Source organism: Sycon ciliatum, chromosome 10 (assembly GCF_964019385.1).
Source record: "Sycon ciliatum chromosome 10, ocSycCili1.1, whole genome shotgun sequence".
Lineage (NCBI taxonomy): Eukaryota > Metazoa > Porifera > Calcarea > Leucosolenida > Sycettidae > Sycon > Sycon ciliatum.
In genome coordinates, this window is record NC_088652.1 from 10,431,858 (window position 1) to 10,455,376 (window position 23,519).

The 23,519-nt window shown below is 46.1% G+C and overlaps 2 protein-coding genes across 2 annotated transcripts in view; one reads left to right on the forward strand and one right to left on the reverse strand.

Annotated features, from left to right (window-relative positions):
* The window catches only part of LOC135825682 (protocadherin-like wing polarity protein stan), a 20,355-nt gene extending 17,275 nt beyond the window's left edge, over window positions 1-3,080 (reverse strand). Inside the window, exons 1-2 of the mRNA XM_065338302.1 lie at window positions 2,804-3,080; window positions 1,817-2,011 (exon numbers count right to left, since the gene is read on the reverse strand). Coding sequence (XP_065194374.1) covers window positions 1,817-2,011; window positions 2,804-2,894 — 286 coding nt within the window. The 5' untranslated portion in view covers window positions 2,895-3,080. The remainder of the gene's footprint in view (window positions 1-1,816; window positions 2,012-2,803) is intronic.
* A 16,245-nt stretch (window positions 3,081-19,325) lies between these two features.
* Window positions 19,326-23,519, forward strand: part of LOC135826287 (uncharacterized) — a 37,955-nt gene continuing 33,761 nt past the window's right edge. The window contains exons 1-2 of the mRNA XM_065338915.1: window positions 19,326-19,605; window positions 21,210-21,404. Of these exons, the coding sequence (XP_065194987.1) occupies window positions 19,491-19,605; window positions 21,210-21,404 (310 nt within the window). The 5' untranslated portion in view covers window positions 19,326-19,490. The remainder of the gene's footprint in view (window positions 19,606-21,209; window positions 21,405-23,519) is intronic.

The window sequence follows — 23,519 nt, forward strand, 5'->3', positions numbered from 1 at the left end:
CTGGAGGTGAGACCTGGGGGTGAGACCTGGGGATGGGAATGAGACCTGGGGGTGAGAATGAGACCTGGGGATGAGACCTGGAGATGATACTTGGGGATGGGACCTGGTGACGAGACCGGGGGGGGGGGGGGGGGGGTGAGACCTGGGGATGGGACCTGAGCAAACTGCCATACAGGGGTGTAACTGTCAGGCTGCCTCTCGGCACGGTGAGTACAGCTCGCTCGCCTCGACTCGACTGAGAGACGAGGACCCAGCCCTTGATCTGTTTACCTGCTTAATTAATCGGAGGACTTTGCTGCCAGACGTTTGATCGCTCGGGGCTGGCATCCCCAACATGGTGGAGGGGGACTGATGTAGAGTCTGGAAATAGCATCGCTTTAGATGTATGCACATTCAAACAGTAGGCGGTACGCGGCATTTCATCCCCCCTCCCCCCCCCCCCCCCCCACCCAGTCTCTCTCTCTCTCTCTTTTTCTCACCATCTTCCCCCCACTTTCCCATATCCTGCAGGAAGATCAGGCCCCTCGCTATTGAATGTAGTACACAATGTATATATACTACCGGGGAGCCTCCAGGAGATTTCGCACGGCCCTAGTATAGGATCCATAATCATAGGAATGGCTTGTATCTGGATTTTTAAATTCTGACATTTTTCACCTTCCTTCAGCCGGTACCTAAAGGAGAGGTAGGGGTTTCTTCAGGCAGTTGAGAGTTGTCTCTTCGGACTGGACACCTAATTGAATAAAGTTCAAAATGTAAACTCGGGTACTGAGCCAGAAATATTTGTAAAAAAAGAGAGAAGAAACGGGTCGCTGAATGTCTCATTAGCCTGTCAGTTTGTGGCCTACTATCGCACTTTCTTACTGTTTATCATCTTGTTACAGTCGTGGATAGTTGCTGCATAAGGGCCGTTTCACACGAGGTACAAAATCGCGTACATGTCACGTTTCCGGTTATGTTCCCTAGGAGATGGAGCACTTTTGGCGCTAAATGTGAAACGCATCGTGTACGTTTTCAGCAAGACCAGGAGGGGTGTAGAAAGCAGGATATACCCAGCGTTCTACTGACAAACTTCGTTTTCCTTGCATTGTGATCTGTCGTCGTGTTTGCTTCTGTTTGCTTTCATTGCTGGTTGCTGGTTGTGCCTTCCGTGTCGGACAATGCCTCGCCAAATATTCTCTGATGACCTGGAGGCTAGACTTATTGAGTTGTGGGCCGACGGACAAATTTCGCGCGACGCCTGCGAGAAGACACCTGAGTGGACTCGATCAAATTGAGGAAATCAAACCTTCCGCTCAGGATGGTTGAATCCAGAGAAAAACTTGAAATTACACTTTGAACAAGCGAGGGCAATGCAGTCTTTCTACGCCTCGCCATCCTTTGCAACCTCTCTCGTCCGTTCATCTTTCTCTCCTTGTGGCGATCAAAGAAAACGAGAATCAGGGAGAGAACATCTCCTTGCCAAACTAATAATAATTATTATTATTTTGTGTTCAAAACTCCCGCGTTCGCGTGCGGATTCCGTATTTTACGACTTCTGTGCGAGGCAGGTCAAAGCTGCCATGGCAACTGCTGCTTGAAAAGCATGTTGCGACACTCGTGTGAAATCACACGCTGGGTACTGTGCCTAGAACGCCCATTCGTGAAAAGCCATGTATACCTCGTGTGAAACGGCCCTAATTAGTTCTCATGTGTTTCTTCTCTTTTTTTACAAAATAAGTTCAGTTTGAGTTTGATTTGACTGAGTTACAACGTGGTTAAAGATTCAAACTAATGTGAAGTGGCTCCTGGTCTGGGTTCAAGTACATGTACTCACCCATGCATGAATTCAGGTAGGAGACGGCTTGGCTGTCGGGCTGGAGTAGCACGGACAGTAGGACGTGGTCCGAACTCTGTATGGTGCTTTCGTCGACAGGCGGTGCAAGTCGGCTCATCAAGTCTTCATACTTGCTGATGTCAGTACTGCTGGCATTGGGTAGTGAGAGCTGCAGCCATCTGGACATGCAGCTTTCTTCGAATCCAAGGACACCATGAAGGTACGGAGCAGAGCAAGAGTACCATATTATAATCAATCATTTTAAATACCGGTATGTAACAAATATCATGATCAGCATTGTCATTGTTATGGTGGAAAATGTCTTGTTCACTGGTTTGAGGGAAAGACGTAAACGGGAAGAGTCTGAAGAATGAAATCGACTGTCACCGCCATGCAGACTCGAACTGTGGCAACCATTTCACCATTGCCACGGATTTCTGCATTGTGACCCTCTACCTCTTTGAAATGATGCCAGTAAGTCCAGAGCCCTTGCTCATCATGCAATACTTCTCAGGATTGAGTGTGATTCTAGCAGATAGCAATGTTGAGAGGAGAGCAATTTTGAAAGCCAGCTGCATAACTAATCTGATTATAGCAATTTCTCTACTCTATTTCGAGGGGGAAATTGATTCAATTGAATACAGTCAACTTTGCGATCACGGTTCCCGTGCCCGATGAAGGTCGTGATCTTCACTGAGCACTTCACTGAGCACGGGAAACGTGTTGGTATTCGCGATGTTCATTATTCGCGACGTTGAACGCATGCAGCTGTACTTGAAGATACTGTAGTGTCTATAGTCGCACTGTGTTGTTTCAGAGCGTTATTCTCAAGATGGCCTGTGGCAATCAGAGCTTCTTTTAGCCGAAGAATTTATTCGCGAGGTTCACTGTAGCAAGAGCATACTCTTGACTGTACTCCTAAAAGTCATTCAATGTCAGCAGTTTGAGAAGGGTGGGATATGATCACACGGCGGGGTTCTGACTTACCTGATTGTCCATAGCACTGCTCGCAGGTGAACGTCAGCACCACGCACGCAAACACGGCAGCAGCACATCGTAGCGCTCTGTGAGGCAACATAATCGTTCGCTCCGCACCTCGATAACGACTTGGTTTCGCAATTTCGCAGCCCAGGGCACCCGCAACCGAGTCAGCCGGCAGTTGTGCGAAAATAGCTTCACGCTCTCGCTCAAGTAGTGTCGCTAAACGGAGGTGCTGTGCGGTCAGGAGCTATCGTAACCTGGCCTCAAGTTTCCTCTTTCTGCCTGGTATTTTCTGGATCTCATTACAACTGAAAAGGTAAACAAATGCGTCGAAAATGTTTGCTCAGAGTTCATCCCGTCAGCTGTGCTGGCGAAATCGCGATGCACAATACATGAATAGTAATTTTTAGTATCCTCCTACTACGTGATGCGCTCCGATTTGGGACCGGCGGATTCTGCTCGAAAAGGTGGCAGATTCTGCTCCAAAAGCAGTAAAATTGGCAGAAGAACCATACAAACCTTATGGCGGGCAATTCCTCGAATTCTGCTGCATTTCTTTATCCACATGCCAAACATGCATGAAACTTACCAGAAAAAGTACCGAATTCTGCCAATATTTCTGCCGGCAGAATCCGCTGGACCCTAGCTCCGATGTCAGCAGCTGCTGGCATGTATTAATGTATAGGGCTTGAAAGTGATGACGTCAAAACGGCCAGGGAGTAGTAAGTTGACATCAGATTTCTATTTTTGGATCCACTAAGGTGTGACTTTGCTATTGCCTAAGTATGTGGGTGCATAGCAACCCACTCATGTCGCATGCAGGTGTGACTTTTATTTCGCCACCAGTTGTAACCCCGCCCCACTAGCCAAATCAGTCAGTTTCACTGGCTACATCACCATGCTGTGGGTAAGACCGCTTGAAATGTGCTTGGATCCATACAAAAACTGGATCCAAGTGGATCCAGTTTTTGAATTTTTGAAATTGTTGCTATGCTGTGACGTAGCACTTTCAAGCCCTATTGTACAAGTACATGCATGTTCTTGTTGGTATGTATTTCTTTATTTTGAATTCGCAAGTACACGCGGGCTATAAGCTTACATGGAAGCGAATGTGAGAATGGAGTTAAAGGTCGGATTAGTAGGTCTGACACACAGCGTCAACTCACTACCGCTCAGTAGCAACAGTTGGTCGAGCTTGACAGCAGTCGTGACCAGTTGGCAGCAGTTCTGTTGGTAGCAGTTGGTAGCAGCATTATCTGAGCTGCCTGCTTTTAAACAGCTCTGTGCACTCCTAGGTGAATACGTGTGCAAGAAATCAATAACAGCTACATGTACATGAGGATGTACTGTATACGACGCATGGAAATGAAACAGATCCGTAGGACCGAAATGATTCGCTCCGTCACCCCGCGATGTTAGCTACAATGTAGGACTGAATGCAAGTACATGTACATGTACCGTATTTTCCGGGGTATAAGCCGCACCGGGGTATAAGCCGCACCCCCCTTTTTGAGGCAAAATATTGACTAAAAGTTGGTATTCGGAGTATAAGCCGCACCCACAAACCAAGATTTTTCACACTCATTGACAAATGGCCTTTCTACAAATTTATTATGGTTATGGAGCTAAATACCATGTTAGATCAGATTATGAAAAATAGAGTCCCCGTATACGCGTACCGTATGGTGTAGCCCGCGCACTAAAACTAGTAAAAAATGTTTAATCTTGCCCGTAAAAGAGGCTGTTTTTGATGAGGCCAAAACAAAAAATAGGCTTGTTTCCGGTCGGCAACCCCTCAAAAAGGAGACTCGGTCGGCCGGAATGAAACTTTTTTTGGATACTTTTTTTGGTTCCTCAATCGTTGTGGTATTGATGGACAAGAGGACCTAGCACCTAGTACCTACACATGTACATTATCATGGCAAGGGTCAATGTCAAAGTTGACTGACTCACTGTTCTTGTACAGCATGTGGTGTATTCCTGTTTTCGTACATCCTGAGAAATCAAGCAAACAGTTTGAGTCCATCCAGCTCCGTTATTCTAGCTCGTATCGACCCCGGAGGTTTTCGAGCCCACAGCTGAGAATCTCTGCTACCTTGTAGGTGTTTCGATTGTGGAATTCGGTTGAGATTTGACTGAGTTATGACTCGTTGAGTGGACTTGCGCACATGGCATTGCCACCGTTTGTATACATTTGGGACCAAAAAAAAGTTTCAGAATTTGGGAAAAAGTGACCCGGTCGGGCGACCGGAAACAAGGTCATTATTTGTTTTGGCCTGATGAAAAAAAAAACTAAAACTAGTAAAAGTGCCGGGATAGCAACACAGGCGCGAAGCTGAGTCGAATGACATGTCACATGACGTCAGCATGCATACTGATGTATGCATGCTATGCATTCATTCGCGCAAGCATATTCGGTGTATAAGCCGCAGTGGCGATTTTGGTCCGATTTTTAGGAAAAAAGTGGGGCTTATACCCCGGAAAATACGGTAAGTATATTGTTCAAATCGGCCGGTGTAGATGTACGCATGAGATAGTCAGGATGGCCAGATGACTAATAGTGCGCATAGTACTTTGATTTCTTCCGTTTTTATTCCTGTCAACCACCACACCACACCACACCACACCGCTGCGCTCTCCGGCCGACCTCAACACGTTGCCACAGCACACCATCAGCTGCAAAACGACACACTGCTGTGGCAACGTGTTGAGGTCGGCCGGAGAGCGCAGCGGTGTGGTGTGGTGGTTGATAAGAATTTGGACAAGGCCGAATGCTGCTACTTACCCCTCTTGATTCCCGCCTTAACTTGCCGTGCACCCCCAGGCGACACCCTCCGACGGCTTATGGCTTTGCCGTGTCGTCTGGGTGGGCTCGGTTTGATTAACCCTGTGTCCCTATGCCAACAATACGACTCGTCGGTTCGGATGACCAACCCTTTGTCTCGGAGAATCTTGTCAGGGGATGGCTCCATCGGTGACTCGGTAGTGTTAATCAGATCGGCCAAGAGAGACGCCAAGGCATCTTCTCGACGTCATCAGAAACTGGAATTCGACGCGATATCGGGCAGTGCGTCGGAGTCGCTACGACATGTCATAGACGTCGCGAAGGAGAAAGGGTCGTCGAGCTGGCTGACGTGCCGTCCACGTAAGAAATATCATTTTAATTTAACAAAGGGAGAGTTTTGGGACGGACTCTGCCTCCGTTACGGATGGACACCGGCCAGGGTACCGTCACACTGCTCTTGCGGCCAAGAGGCAATGTCGCGCATTCCCTGTCGTGCCCCTATGGAGGGTTTCCCTCCATTAGACACAATGGTATTCGGGACGTCACGGCCCGGCTGCTGGACGAGGTGTGCACCAGTGTGTCCATCGAGCCCTTCAGGGGCGTAGGCAGGATTGTGGCTGAGGGGGGTGCTCACTGGAAGTGTGGGCCTGCGGGAAAAAAGGGGGGGGGGTCCGGGGGCCCTCCCCCGGAAAAATTTTCGATATTGAGTGCCAAATCCTTCATTTTTGCATCTATTTCATTATTTTCCATTCCACCAATGATTCAATAAAAAGTCAGATAATCGTATGAAACGCACAGTACTTTGCTACAGAAGTTGGATGGTAAGAGATTGACAGAGTGTGGTTAGACCCAGAATATAATACAGACAATTGTTGAAGTTCGTTCAATCCACGCAGACTCCGCCGGAAAGCGAAGGGCTAAACACCAGCCATGGCTTGTATACATCGAGCCAGCGGGGCTGAAAAGACCGGCCACCATTCTTCGGGAAAACAAACGAACTATCCGGTTGGACATGGTCCTTTAGCAGGGCAAACATCACGTCGTCGTCGAGCGGTGCACCCTTCGCAATGTCCTCCATAAAGGTACCGATGTCATTTCGGACGACTGCTACTGGTACAGCCAAGGGCGACAACTGCGGCTCTTCCGAGTCTTCGACTTCGACAATTTCGCAATTAGATTCGTCAGATTCGGAAATGGCACTGGCACTGCTGCTACTGGTATCTGGTCTCTTCGACTTCCCTCGACTGAAATACTTCAAGATCGACATTTTCATAAGAATCCATTCGACTTGCGGATCACAAAACGACGTTGCCACTTCTCTTTCACTTCTACCAAGTCTAGCTACACAAAGTGCGAGTCTATACCGGTAGTTGTACAACGCACGTGCAGCGCAGCGTCTTGTCGACGTCGAGTCTCGATCGCGGGCGGGCGTAGATCCACAGCAGTACGAAAATGGCACCTGAAATTTTTGAGGGGGGTGCTTGGGCACCCAAAGCACCCCCCCTGGCTACGCCACTGCCCTTGCTGCAACCGCTGACGGGGGAGCGTCTTCGCTACCGGACCGCAAATGTGGAAGACCGTGCCCGGTTGGATGTCGCTGCGAATGGTTTGTGGGGCAGTCGTTTTGAGCGTACACTTATTGATTATAGCAATAAAAACTGCTCTATGGCAGTTTTCTAAAAAAAGTTATTGTGTTCTAGTCCATGGACCCCGTCTAAAAAGTAAGAAATTAACGAAATGTGATAGCCGAAAATTAAAATTTCACACAAAACCTCACAATAATCACAACACTTTAAATGCTGCTTTCAACCAGGGAGTAGTACAATACTACTCCCTGCTTTCAACACTAAACTTGTACTGCACCAACAATTGGCAACATGCATGTCATGCATGCATAGGAACTAGGATCACGAGGGGAAAAGGTCTTCTACATGTAGCTTTTCATTCTGTGTGTGATTATTGTGAGGTTTTGTGTGAAATTTTAATTTTCGGCTATCACATTTCGTTAATTTCTTACTTTTTAGACGGGGTCCATGGACTAGAACACAATAACTTTTTTTAGAAAACTGCCATAGAGCAGTTTTTATTGCTATAATTTCTTTTGTTTTTTCTGTCACCAATCAATGGAATGCCCTATATCAATATGTATGATGGCCTTCACATCATATCAATACCGTATTATACGCATTGATGTGAAAGCCTTTTCTTGCAGAAAATGGCACTAGCATAATGCATGTTCTTCTGCGGGGAAACATGTGAGTAGTGGTGGACCGTGGTGATACTTTTTCAAGTTATACGGAGGTTATATACATGTATGGAGGTCATTCTGTGCATGTTGCTGTAGCAGAATTTCATGACTCTGTCATAAAATTGTCTTGCCTTTCAGATATTTCAGATTTCCCTACCCTCGATGAGATTTATTTGAGAAATGTAACCAGGTGCGTGTCGCAGATGTTTTTGTTGATTCTGTGTTTATAATGGTTTATATTCATGGGTTTTCGTGATAAGGTCATCCTGCATCATATTGCACTGAAATCGCAATCCTGTTGATGTCGATACAACTTTTGGAAGTAGTTCAATGACTTCAAACTGTTAGTCCACGATTTTCTAAAACAACACAGCAAAGGAGGAACAATAAACAATTTTTTTTTAGTTACATGTATTAAAATGTAAACAAATACATTGCTGAGCCCGACACCTCGCTCCAGCAAGGCTATGATTGGAGGTACTGAGAGATAAACAAGGCACTCCATAATAATAAAATCTTACACATCTTTTGGTGAGTATGAATGATATCCAGTCGAACCTCTTTAGGACGAACACCAATGGACCGATGGTATTTATTCTGTAAGTTTGTCTTAACCTATTTTATAACCAGTGAATACAATTATTTCTCCAATAGACATACGAATAGATTTCTTCTACAGCGAAAGATTCTAAGTCACACCAACTCATTGACTCGTCTCGTACGAAAATGTGCAGAAGGTACGCTTTCCAACGGCCAAAGAGAGTTGGAAAGCTTGTGTCTTTGTGGGTAACTTGAACATTTGGGGCTCGTGTAAAATCGCACTGATTTTGGGATTTCCCTGCAACTTTTTGCTTCAGCAAAATTGTTGTGCTTGACCGCATTCCTGTCACTTCGCAGTGGCTTTTCGTTGGTGCAGTTTGTATCCCACCCTCCCACCCCTGACTTCTGGGTGTGTGTTTATTAATATAATCTTATCGGCTTTCTTATTGGCCATGTGGCTGTGGCAGTTACGACTGCATTTCTTTTTTAGTTTAAAAACGTAGGGGTGGTGTGTGCGTCGCGGGCCTTTGTATGGTTACGTACAGCTTCAGATTGTATAGCTAGTGCCAGGGGAGTTCAATTGAATCTGCATGGGAAGAATACTACTGTATTGTGATTGAACTGAAGCTGGATGATGACCGTGTGGTGAGTGTGTGGGTTTTTTCAAGATACCGTCCTGGGGCAGGGATGTAGGTCCTTTAGCTTGGACGGGTGTTGTTACATTCATTGTAACATCTTGTCGTTTCTGTGTGCTTTGCTGTGCGACTAGCAGCAGTATCTTGTGCTTATTTTTCTTATCTCTATGCATCCAATTATTTAAAAAAAAAAATCAGGAAGAGGATATAATATCAATAAATAAAGCCATTGCCGAGCCACCGTGCTCACAGCAGAGACTTCTGTGTGTGTTATTGTCGTGAAAGTGGACCACAAAGACCGCAAAATTCGTGCAAAAATTCGTACACACTTTCGCAAGGACTGTCTCGAAACTTCGTTCGAATTTTCGTTTTGCAGAGCCTCTCTACTGAACCTTTCTTTGGAAACATGACGGCAACTGAAACAGCAACAGAGAAAGTACGAAAGTACGATACATGTACAGCACATTCTTGCAGGTACTACAAACAGATTGCAGATCGTAATTCTTGCTTTGGCGGCACGAAACTTTATTTGGGGCAGTGCAATCTCGGCGGTACACACAAATAATAAATCAAACAGCCCAGACTCGAGTAAACAAATCCAATCATACATGTAAAAGATCTTCACGAGACGAGACTGCACCCATTGGCTTGTTTCGTATGAAGCAAACAAGTTACTGAACCTCTCCACAATGGAGATTTTCCCTGATATGCGAATTTATTTTGCAAACTCGGTCAATGGGTCCTTGTTGTTGTATACTTTATTTATAGTGGAAATCAAAACAGGCAAAATGCCTAATAACATTGGACCCACTGAACCTTTCCCTCCAGATTGGGAACTGCCAACGATAGTATGCCACTGACCAGTGCCTTGCTTGTAACGTACCAATGTACAATGAATATGAGTATTTCGACAACACATCTAACATAAGCCTTACCGTCAAGAAGGTGAACTCGCGTTCTTCGCACATTGTAGACAAGGGCAAAGAGATAAAAATGGATCTAAATCCGAATAAAATCAGCACACGTTTCCGTAAATGAAAGGGTGAGCATAAGCAAATGAATCGAAGGAAACCGGTCAACTCAGAGATCACCTAGTACCTGTCATCGAGTATTCCGTAAAAGGAGGCCTCGGCAGCGGAAAAGCTAAATTTAGAAAAGAGATCCTGTCAGCTTTTCCATTATTTATTGCATTCCGCCCAAAATCAGCACACTTTTCGTAAATGAAAGAGTCAACACAAGCAAATGAATCAAAGGGAATTGGTCAACTCACCTGTCATTGAGTAATATTCCGCGAAAGGACGTCTCAGCAGCGCCGAAACGAAATAAGCCAGGCCAGGAGACGAAATATCCGAAACAGCTCATACAAGAAGCAGTTCCGAAGAAGGAAGTTCCTCGCGCATGCACATCCGAACACGGACTGCATTGCAACACAATAGGGAGGTTTCGCTCTACGGAATTACGTATGAAAATAACGTATGAACTGCACGGAATTTTCATACGTAAAAATCAGAGCTGTTGGGTTTCGCTCTACGTGATTTCTCCACAACTGCTAAACATGCGTTGTTGCTTTGGAGACGCGTTGGCTGCATGCGCCCACCGCATGCACCGTGAACCGAAACCGCGTTTTCCATTATATTTTGCATGTGGTGTACGGTGTGTGTCCTTGTGTTTCGCGCGGCGCCCCGCGGCTTGAATGTTGCCATGGACAAATGCGGAAAATGCGAAAAAATATTTCAAAAAGTCCTACGGAGGACCCAACGTAGGAAAGAGCTTTCCTACGGAAATCCGTAGAGAGATTTACGTATGAAAGTTGCCCTCGCTCCCCGGCGCGTACGACATACGGATTTTCATACGTAATTACGTAGAGCGAAACCTCCCTATTGTCTGCCGTGCACGTGCACCGCACGCGGCTACCACCCGTTGGTAGCTCTAATACCGAGCACCTTACGTAGAGACTTACGTAGCCTAAGTGAAATACCGAGCACCTTACGTAGAAACTTACGTAGCATAGCGGTGTCGTTTTTCTTGCCATGTGAACACAATAATAGAAAAGCTGACAGGATCGCTTTTCTAAATATACGGGTTTTTAATCCTCACTCACGCTCAAATCGATCTGCACCACATACTATTGTGTATCAGCGACATGAAAAAGAAAAGAGAAGGCACTATGAGGAGCGGGTGAGGCAGGTTGAGCAAGCCTCCTTTGTTCCGGCGGTCATGTCAGCCAGTGGCGGAATGGGTCCAGCATCAACAGCACTGTACAAACGAATTGCTCATCTGTTGGCGGAGAAGAGGGGTGAGCATTACTCTCATGTTATGGCATTTGTTAGATGCAGGATTTCCTTCAGCCTTCTGAAATCCTGTATCATGTGCATTCGCGGTTGTAGGCGTTTAAATTTTGGTTTGAAATTTGCACCCTCCTGCGGAGCCCACGCTGCTTTGGCAGTGGCGGAGGCTCGCTTGCCGACGTAACCGTCGGAGATCATCATGAACAATGGACTGACTAATTATTCACTTGTCCTGTCTTTATAAATAACATGTTATTGCATATGTTCTTGGTTTAGTTTTTGGCCTTTTTCGTGCTTTGGAGTTGATAACATTTTCCTCACTATCGAAACTATACGTCATTCAAAACGAAAACAAACAAAAAAAACTTACCCCTCTTGATCATTCTTCCGTTTTTATTTAAAAAAGCCCAGTCCCATGCTCTCTGAAACCTTCTGCCAATCTTCGTCAGCCATCGTGCTTGGTGTGTGTGTGGGGGGGGGGGGGGAGACTACGGAGCTGATCGTTTGTGTAGGCTTTTGTAGCCTTGTAGGTGCATACATGCCTGCGCACGAACGCGCTTGTGCGTATACGTGTGAACGTGTGTATAATGATTATGCCGGGACAGGCTCAGGTTCAGTAGCCAATTGAGTGATCTTTCCAAGATTCATTTTGAACGCGAGTACCGGATAGTTTGGCAGTAGCAAGTACAAGTACGAGAAGTATGTCAGTATTGTATTGTATTGTATTGTATTGTATTTTTTATTTACGGACTCTCCTGAGGTACAGTGAAACCTATCTAAGACGACCGCTCAAGGGACCTTCAAAATATGGTCTCTGTCACCAGGTGGTCACCTTATCCAGGGTCAATTGACTGGAAATAGCATCCCTTGGTCTTGGTTGCAGTGGTCTTCTAGCACTGGTGGTCGCCTTGTCCGAGTGGTCGCCTTCAACAGTGAGATTGGCCTGTAGTTGGTGGCTGAGGTCTTATCACCAGATTTGTAAACAGGGCAGACATGGGCATGTTTGTAGGCAGCAGGAAAGATGCCAGAGCGAAGGGATTGGTTAAAGGGGAAGTGCATCGATTTTTCAAGTAGGGCTCAGATGAAAGACAATTGGGTATCAGTTCCGATGGTATATCTCTCGCTTGCGTACGGCAAGGGAAACTTGCCATATCGCCGATTTCCTATTCCCGTTTCCATGGCGACTACAGGTGATGACGCACATTCTGCTTAGCTCCGTGAGAGGGAAGGTCGATCACTGACGACGATCACTGAAGAATTGTGTCATTTTCAGTTGTCTTCTTGTATTCACGAAGTGAAAGAAGTACTGTGTTCAAGGCTGTTAGTGCCGTGAACTGTATATTAGTAGTCCTCTCCGTTGTGTACTGGGACGTGACACCGACAGGGGAAAGCTGGAGTGCGGAGACGTTAGCTGGCAAGCGAAAATCGTGACGAACCAAGTGCTGAAATCTTGGTTGGGACAAATCAAACGTTCAGCATTTACCTCAACCAAGGACCATGCCGTTTGCTCTTTCCACTTCCTGAATATGGATGCGCTGCCTGCTGGAGACTCTCCTATCTCTCGTAACATCTTCTGAAGCCAGGTGAGACGACGAGTAGCGAAGATTAGCGAACGAAATAATGTCCGGTATGTTTTGAAATTTTTGCTGAACATTTCTCAGGAGAGATGGCGAACACCAAGCATCTTCTCCTAGTCTAGAGAAACCATTTCGTAGGCTACATTCCGCCTAGGGAAATGCAGGAGATGGCCTGGCTGGGGAGGACACACTTGGAGGAGAACGAAGTAAGTGATCTTGTATATGTTGTTCTTTGGTATTGCAATCTTATGTTTGACGAACATACGGCATGGTGCATAGTTGGTCGTTGAGTGCCTGCATGTGCATGTATAAGTGTGTGCTGATAAACACTTCCTATGCAAGGATCTGACACTCATGCTCTCTTTCTTTCTTGCAGTATGTGCGCACGTGTGTGTGTGTGTGTGTGTGTGTGTGTGAGAGAGAGAGAGAGAGAGTGTGTGTGTGTGTGTGTGTGTGTGTGTGTGTGTGTGTGTGTGTGTGTGTGTGTGTGTGTGTGTGTGTGTGTGTGTGTGTGTGTGTGTGTGTGTGTGTGCAGGAGCAGCGTGGAGCATGCCAGTGTGATCGCTGTGGCCGTTGCTTTCTTAGCTGTGGCGTTCTTGCTCGTCACAAGTGTGTGGCTCAGCCCCCAACGGCAGTGGAGCCATGTTGTGATGAATACTGTGTGTCCTGCGACCGCTGCTTCCGTTCGGTCCAGGGCAGGAATTGTCACCGCTGCTGAAGCTCTCCCCGGCCGTACATCAGTCTCGTGGCAGATGACCCGAACTCTCATTTTGTGTGTGTGTGTGTGTGTGTGTGTGTGTGTGTGTGTGTGTGTGTGTGTGTGTGTGTGTGTGTGTGTGTGTGGTGTATGTATATGTATGTGTGTGGCTCCCTACTTAGACAAACTCTTGTTTTTGTGTCCCGGGCGCCATGGGGCGGCGTTCTCCCATTCTCTCTCCACTGCCCCTCCGGGCCCACGTGGCAGTGACTCGACAGGGCAGGGCAAGTGTGTGTATGGTGCATTTTGTGTGCTGGCATGTCTGTATAAATATGTTGGACAGGAATTTGTTCACCCACAACGTTCACGGAAAACCATGCTGGGTGGTGCTGGAACGTATGGAGTCTGCGAGCACTTACAATAACTTACGTCATGTCACAACAAAGAACGGTGCAGTGTTTGACCCTCATGTAAACATGATGGTGATGGTACCTCACGTAAGCTACCCATGAAGCTAGAAAGAACATCAGGTCAACAGAATTTTACCAGAGGAAAGCATCTATTGCCCGAACTTCTTCATTTGAAATGAACAATACCCTTCTCCATAGAGACAACATGCAGATGAAGTGTATGGACAAATAATATATAAATAGGCCAATCACTGAGGGCATGGAATGATCTCTACGTGTAGATTGGATAGACACATGCACGTCTGCAAGGAAAGCATTAGTTCATGGGTTAGTTCATGGGCTGATTGAGTTCACATGGACTAAGTTCATACATGCCGTCTCTCCTGAGAAATGTTCAGCAAAAATTTCAAAACATACCGGACATTATTTCGTTCGCTAATCTCCGCTACTCGTCGTCTCACCTGGCTTCAGAAGATGTTACGAGAGATAGGAGAGTCTCCAGCAGGCAGCGCATCCATATTCAGGAAGTGGAAAGAGCGAAAATGACACAATTCTTCAGTGATCGACCTTCTCTCTCACGGAGCTAAGCAGAATGTGCGTCATCACCTGTAGTCGCCATGGAAACGGGATCAGGAAATCGGCGATATGGCAAGTTTCCCTTGGCGTATGCAAGCGAGAGATATACCATCGGAACCGATATCCAATTGTCTTTCATCTGAGCCCTACTTGAAAAATCGATGCACTTCCCCTTTAACGATAACAGTTAACGGCTACGAGACTGAATCTCTGCAGGATTTCAGGATGCAGGACGGAGTATCATCGGAGCCGGTGGCTTTGTTGGATACCAGAGATTCAAGCAACTTGGAGATGGTATCGACGCTGACGGTATCAAACTCCAAAAAGAGTAGTGCTATTGGGGTCTGCAACGGGTGGGGGCAGCTCGACTGGTCTGGCAGGGTCATGGACGATCTCGGCGACTGAGGTAGTTGTCAGATCAGCGATTGTGGCTGCTGGGGCAGCCCTCACTGCTGTTCTACCAGACAAGCTATTGATAACGGCCCATTGTCCTCGTGGGTCATCGCGACGATTTTTGAACTCTCTGATGTAATACTGTGACTTCAGCTGCCTGTTGAGGAGAGTGCCTTCTCACCGTATTGCACGATACCTCTGCAGAAGCTGCTGATCTGACGGGTTAGTGCGTACCTTTCTATGTAGGTGGATTCGTTGCTGGAGGAGATGTTTCAACTGAGGTGTCACCCATGGCTGAGGCTTCGGCTTACTGAAGGCTGGTGAGACCACGGGGCAGATCGGTGAATGTTTGTCTAAAACTCGAGTAATACACTGTCCCTCCAGGAAATCGCGATTCCACGAATGCAACAAATTTCGCGATTTTCGCCCAAACCTGCGATTTTCAGGAAAATCCGCGATTTCCCGCTTTTTTTGTTGTTTTCTGAACTATATCTCACTTTTTATGCACTTTTCACGCAGTGCTTTCCATGATCCTGTAGGTTATTTGCACAGTACGACTCGTACTACTCCCAATTAGATATACGATGCAACAAATTTCGTGATTTGGCCCAAATCCGCAATTTTCTGTAAATAATTCCGCGAATTCCTGGCAAGTTCTGCATCATTCCGCACTTTTCGTCGCATTTTTTGTTGCTTTCTGCCGCAATTTCTTGCGCAAGTTTTCGAGAGTTTTTTCCGCAAATTCCCGCAGGGACAGAATACAGTCTGAAAGCTGGGCGACTTGTGCATTGACATCAGCTGAGTCAGGCTGCAGAGTGCTGTCGATATCATCACAGAGTGATCAATTGCATGTGGGAGCGGTTTGCGCACGAATTTGAGGCGGGAGTTAGCTTGCTGCGTGGCTTTGTAGGATAAATTAGTCAGAACGAGATCATGGTCGTTCACGCCGTCTACAGATACTACAGTTGTCTTAACATGTGGTGCGGCAGCATAGAAGAGTATTAGATCTAGACATGTCTTGGCAAGTCGCGTTAGTGAAGTCACGACATTGCGGAGGTGAAACTCCTCACACAGATTGGACAGGTGCTTGTAATGGTGGTTATTGGATGTTTGCTGTAGCACATCAGTGTTAAAGTCCCCTTGTACAATGACCCTGTTAAATTTACGGCTGATGACGTCAAGATGCTGACTGCACAGGTTCCAGAAGTCGACAGTTGCACTCGGTGGACGATATAATTATACTGCACACAGCCAGCTCAATAGCCTTAGGTTTGGTACACAGGCGAAGACGAACAGAGACACACTCCACTCCTAGCTCAGTGATGGGAATTCTGATAGAATGAATGTCAGAATGGACATAAATGCATACCCCTCCACCATGTAGATCTCTATCCTTGCAATATAGATCGTAGCCTGGGATATGAACACTAGAATCGGGTATGCTGCTGTTTAGGTGGGTTTCATTCACTGATAGTACGTGGAGCTTATGGTGGTGCAGGAGATGGTGAATGTGATGGACCTTGTTTCTAAGACTACATAATAATTATAGTGATACATTTCACCCCGCTGATGCATTATTTTCTTCCGATTATCATCTTCTTTCCTTCATTTTTTTCTTCTCTTGCCATGGCTGGCTAACGCCCCCCTCCTTTGCATTGGCTTCTGCCATTGGACGGTGAAATAATAATATTAATGTGAGATAATTATGGTGAATTGGCTTACTGCAATGATGACTTCTGGCTCTTCGGGTAGCAGCACAGGTACGCATATTGGTTTAGGTGTTCTGCTTTGTTTCACGAAAGTCCCACGGGCGAACGTGTATTGGTGCTGGCCAGAACCCATCCTTCTCGATCAGTATTATAAGTATAGAAAGAGAAAGAGTTCAGGGGCATATTGCTGCTATGACTATAATGCTACTTGTAGAAGAGGCGCCAGTGCACTGTGCATTATCATTTCGTTGGAGTGTGTTTGTGTGTGTGTGTGTGTGTGTGTGTGTGTGTGTGTGTGTGTGTGTGTGTGTGTGTGTGTGTGTGTGTGTGTGTGTGTGCATGGGTTTGTGGATGTGCGTGGGTGTCTGTGTGAAAGCACTTCGGGCTTTTCGTGAATTTATCACCGCATTGTCTTCTTTGAATAATTGTTGTTGGTATCATACTTCTTTGAGGTATCATTATCTTTATGATTCTGGCACGTCACGGTGGGTGCGATGTAGCATATCATACTTCATAGCATCACACATTGCATGTATATAACTGCTCCTTTGCAAACTTGCACACCATTGCATACCTGATGAGGGCAAATTTGCCGAAACGTTGTAAAAAATTGATTGAGAAATGAGTTCGAGTTTGCAGAGTGAATGGGAAGAGAGCGAGTCTGCTCTGAAAACTTCTTTTCCTATGAATGAAGCTGCAGGAAGCCTCACCACTGCTACTTGTAGAAGAGGGTCAACATAATGATTTGGATCCACTGATGGCAGGCTAGTGTGATACATGTGCATGGCTAGCACCAGTCATGAGCAGAGCACCAGTCACTCTGTTGCAGGTGACGGCATGCAGCAATCTTGCAGTTGCCTCCGGGATGGCTGCTTGTCCAGAACTGCCTGTGGCAATCTATTCCACACTGGCACGATGCAGTATGGGAAAGAGCGCAGAAGGTAGTATGGAGCTCGTGGCGAGAGATTCCGAAATAGTTTTATTCATTGCATTACTAAGATCATTGTCTCCACGTCGCCTTTTCGATCACATCTTTGCATATTGAAAATGCTTTGTTGTTCATTAAACTTCATTGCGCTCCGTTCCGCCAGTCACTCTGCGCTCTCCCGACTAGACCCAACAAGGTCGAAACAGTTAACTGTCTGGAGATTGAGTCTTTGCATTTTTGAATAGAGATCTGATTGACGTATCGTCTTCGGATGATGCGGCTACGAAAGCATCCGCTGTATGAATATACCAACACTGTTAGAGTGTAGGTGAATAGAGCGATCGAAGGCTGACGTGAAGGCCATGACAAGGCGCTCACATGACTGTCATGAACACGGCTAAAAGCACTGACATCTTTGGCAATCTGACAGACAAATTAAGTGCACGAATAAAATTAGCATCCACCCACACCCATCAAATAAACACCAGCTGGAAACGGGCACAACATTCATTGGAAGTAAATCCTCAGCGGCACGGCCCGGAGCATACCCACGCGAAAGACAAAACACCAGAGACGCTCTTGCTCACATCCCAGCACAAGTTCTTACAATGTACATACATACATGTACAATGTAGCTCGTTCGCTACCATCACCCCAGCAATGGGCATGTCTGAGTCTGAGCCTGAGTGTGCTTGTGTGTGTGTGTGTGTGTGTGTGTGTGTGTGTGTGTGTGTGTGTGTGTGCAAAAGAAAAAAGAAAAAGACCAAAAATAGGGATTCACTGGCCAGAAAAAGTCACTTCAAATAGCTGTATGGTGTAGACCAGGCTGAATAGTGACGGTCAATTCTTCAGCCTTGCAAGCTGTTGAATGGTGCAATCCCAGCACAAGTTGCTATGGCTTCTGCCGTAGCATTGCTATCATCGCCTCTGGCGATGGGCGTCAAAGGTCAAAGGTGTGTGCGTGCGCGCGCGTGTGTATGTGTGTGACAGTCACTGAGTGTGTGTGTGTGTGTGTGTATGACAGTGTGTGTGTCACCACCGCATTGATGCTGTCTGGATCGTTATCGGCAACAATAACACTATTGGTTATTTGAGGTTTGCTAAACCCCAGTGATCCCAGGTTGGCAGCGAGTTCGAAACAGTTATCATTCCACTCGAATCGACACTGAACTGCTACTATTCGCCTGGTATGAACCCAATGGACGGCGCCAATGAGGAACCTTGCAACCAACTCAATGCCACTGTCAGCTCTTAAATCGAACAGTTGGATTTTGTCACAAACAATTCTGCTGCGATTCTCCGGGACTACAATTCTGGCCAGAGAAATCCGACTTCAGGAATAAAGTACATGACATTATTATGTACATGTACATGTACAAACAGTGAAACAGTTGCTGTCCACAGATTTGAGTACATGACATTGTACAAGTACATGTTTTAGACTGTCGCGCTGAAGTGTGCAGAGTGGTATGTGTGGTGCTAGGGCCGCGGGCGCGGAGCCTCCTGCACTATTATATTCATGAGGTCGGATTTCGTCAGGACTGCACTGGGTCGATTATTCACTGACACCTACATGTACATATTATTGTCTTATACATACAAGTATAAGTATGTGTTCCACATAACGTGTCACTTAGAACAGTTCGAGAACTAATGTGAAGAAATGGTAGGAGTATAAAATGTGTGAAGATCTTTCACTATAAAAGTACCTTCTGTGCCGCCATTTCTCAGATTTTTTTTCCTAGAAGCAAGACTAGCAATTATTTGCCGTTCTCTTCCAACGAGTCCGTTTTTTCTCGTCAGGCAGAAGTTGTAGTTCGAACTCCGGGCCCGTTCAAGAGTCAAGGCCTACGTGAACGTGAGCTGCCACACGTACACAGGGACTGCCGATCAATCTCCCTCACAGAATGCCGCCTTCATGTTTCATGATGGCCGCCATCGTGTTGCTACTGGCAACGGCTGCTCCTGCGTTTGGTGATCCAGTTCCAGTTTCAGCCATGCCAGATAATCAAGTGCCGCTTGGTAAGTGAAGTTGTTTTCTCTGTGTGGCGTGGATGAGGTGCAGAATGAAAAACCATACATATGTGCTGGTACATGAACTTGGCCTTGGTACTTGTACTGGAATAAAAATCGTATGCCCTATCCAATTTACATGTACACGTATATGTGCTGAGTTACAACAAAAACAGCCCTATTTTTACTTCCTTTTGTGTACCTCTTGCGTACTACGCTTTGCCCATTCCGGGTATTTGAGCACTATTGCAGGTTTTTAAGGCGCGCAGCCTCTGTGTATATGGACGATGTAGATTCACTGGAGAAAAAATGGTTTCTGAATCTGAGGTATTTCATGTACACGAGGGAGGGGAAGCTGTGTGGCAACTAAAGGTTTCACGCAGTCACGACCATCAAATTATGTATGTTTCATTCTATTTTATTTTTAAAAGGAACATCCAAAAAACATGTATTTCGATGTAGATCTACATGTACATGTACTCCATCTCGGAAATATTTGCATGTACATGTACGTTGTATACCCCATTAGAATCCACTGCGGTACAGGAAGACAAGAGCTTTTCTGATAATGAAAGCACGTTTAAAATAGCAGAAGACACACGGGAACAAGTTAAGAAGCAACTGTCCACGACTGTGATAAGATAATATGCAGTCAGAAAGTGCGATAACAGGGCACAACACTGACAGGCTACTGTAACGTTCCCATGTGTTTTCTTCTATATTAACGTACGTCTCTTATTGGCTCACAGTATCCGAGGCTGAAAAATGCAAAATAGTTTTTTCTACATCACGTCCGCCTGCTACCTCTCACTTTCGCACTTGGCACTTCACGCTTAGCAGTTTCTGTTTTGTGGGCGCCTGGCTGAATAGCTGAGTGTATCTTGTAGTGTAGGTAAAGGCCTCCTTCAGTTCGTTACGTTGCCTGATTTAGGCATTGGCGGATAATGCTAAAAAAGGTGGCAGATTCTGCTCGAAAAGCAGTGAAATTGGCAGAACCATACAGACCTTATGGCGGGCAATTATTCGAATTCTGCTCCATTTCTTTATCCACATACCAAACATGCATGAAACGTACCAGAAAAAGTACCGAATTCTGCCAATTGTTCTGCCGGCATTATCCGCATATGCCTACTGATGATGGATGGATTCAAGACTTTGAGTAACTTTAAATATGTTTGGGCACAGGTTATGCGATCGAGTCCACCAACAAAACCAGATTTTGAAAAGTCAGACGTGCACAATCTCGCACAAAACTGACAGGGAGTACTAAGTCATTCCACGGCATGCAAGTCAGCTCCTTGCTTGTGCTCGGCTCGATGGCGCTCGCCTTCCCCTCTTTGGAATTAGCACTAATATCCATGAACATTCCAAGCTGCAGCGCCGTTGGTTAGCGCTATCGAGCACTGCTGAAGCTCATTTTCATGCCGTGGAATGTCTCAGTACTCCTTGTCAGTTTTGTGCTAGACTATGCACATCTGACTGTTCAAAATCTGGTTTAGTTGGTGGAGTCGATAGCATAATTTCTGCTCATAATTTCCATGCTACAATCTTTTTCCTTGGCTTACCATCTGAGTTCATAGGTACTTAACGCTTGTTTGTTTTTTATCATGCAGTCGCAGCAAGGCCAAGTTGCATGGTTCGTTGGATTACCCAGTCCGGTGTGGAGCAGGAGATGGCGGAGAAGTACGAGGGCATCTTCAAGAGCATTGGCATGAGCGAAGCCAAGCTGGTTGAGCTGGACACGGATGTGCTGGCGTTCCTGATGGGCATGACCGACGCTCATGCCACTATGCTCAAGTCCTGCCTTGGTATGTACATTTCAAGTACACGTATACTCAGTAGTTGTTGTCTTTAGACACTTGAATATCCACAATGATAATAATCTAGGACAACTTGTGCTTCAGAACCGTGAGACATAATGTCCACTCTTGGAAACATTGGCCAATTGACGTTAGCAAGACTGACTGTATGACAAACCATTCAATCTGCTTCATACCCAATGCTCTAGACAGCAAGCTGTTTCGGCCATCTAGGCCATCTAGAGCTGATCGGTACAGCTACGAGCTGTTGAAAGTAAGCCGAGCTACCGGCCATGGTGCCAAGCGGGTACCACAGACATTTTAAAAGATAGCTCGTTGTTCTAGCGCCAGAGTAGTACTCCTTGAAACTGCGAAAGGTAGCGAACGATGCATAACGCATCAGCACTGCCGAGAGTGCTCAACAAGACGAATGTCGAGGAGCCTAATACAGTGTAGTAATAACCAATGCTGTAGACAGCAACCTATTAGGTCCAAATCTACTTCATATCATAATTGTTGTTGAAACACACATGTATTCTGTATGTTTCAGCAATCATGTACCACACTTCATACCCTTGAAGAGTGGATCCCGGGTTAAGGGTCCACCTAACTCTGCGCGGACATAGCTGGACTCAGTTGTACAGGGATGGGCAAAAAGGTGTGCAAAACGACTTCTTGTGAGTAGATGGACTCCGGAAAAATAGTTTGGTGCGAAAAAAATTACGGCTTCCTCGGAAACCGACGGGTGACCCCCCTTGGGCCGGAAATTAAATCCCGGTATAAGGATCACCCGCACAATGTACATGCCAAGTGACCCCCCCCCCCCGGGCTCCGATCCCTAATCCGGTTTGACCCTTAACCCAGGTTCTACTCTAGAGTCTACCCTGTGTGCAAAGCCACTTTAGCGAGCCATCAAAGTGTTTTTGTCTCATTACTCGAATTTTTTTATTTTCTCTCTGTTTTATGATACCTTGTTCTGTACAACAGGCGGTACGAATCCGTTATGTGCTGGTGCGTTCGACCCGTGCAACACTGAGGGAGAGTGTGCGTTCAACACTGATAGTCGTTCATACATGTGTCAATGCCAGCCAGGAAGAACGGGACACTATTGCGAGGATGGTGAGTGAAAACAGTCCCCGGACCCCGGTGCACTTCTCCACTGATAGGAATAAAGTAAAAGTACTTTGGCATACAGGTCAGCCGTGTTCAGACGCGGTCCACACCATTCTCTTGTGTCGGTATTGGTATTGGTATTTCTATTTACTTTGCATCCATAACAAACGGGTATCGGTCAGAGAATGATAAACAAACTAAAAATTGAAGATACCCCGGATATAGTGCTAGCCGCTAGAGACGCGAAAAAAGGGAAGTATTTTTAAAGTTTTGGATTGTTTCCGAGGCTGCCGTGGACTGGATTCTAAGCGAGCCGAATATCACGCTGTGACATTCATGCCACGATTAGTCCTACAGTGCGCCTAACCCTGCCATAGTCTATATTCGGTCAGAAAGTCTTCACCATAGTCTTGATAGATAGTCTTCATTTCTTGGAGTAGACCCTGTGTTCTTCTGTGCTGTACTTCTTCACGTGTATGATTTCTACACACAGAAATTGATGAGTGCGGCAGCGAGCCCTGTCAGAATGGTGGACGATGTGTGGACGCATTCAACTCATTCAGTTGTAACTGCTCAGTTGGCTACGAGGGAGATCTGTGCCAGACACGTAAGTATCGTTTGGCTATTCTGTGAGCCCAATTCCACATCGTAGAACCCTCACCTTTCCTTAGCGTTTCACGGTTGCGCCACTAGGGACGAATGCTAGGAACACCATTGATTTTCTGTTATTCTGAGTTTCACGGGTTAAGTCCAAACAGACTTCGATCTGACGTGCATGCTTGTGTTATGACGGCACAAGTCCTAGTGCTTATGCCGCTCTAAACCACTGTATGTAACATCGATGCATGCATAGCTTAAACCACGCATCCACGGAACCTCACGCAGCCTGTGAAGTAAACATATGATTTAAATATCACTGTTTGGGTCCTTGTTTGAAAGAAGAGACGGCATTTTAAGGATAGAATTATAATAAGTGCTGCCGTCATTGCCACACAACTTCGAAGTCTCAAA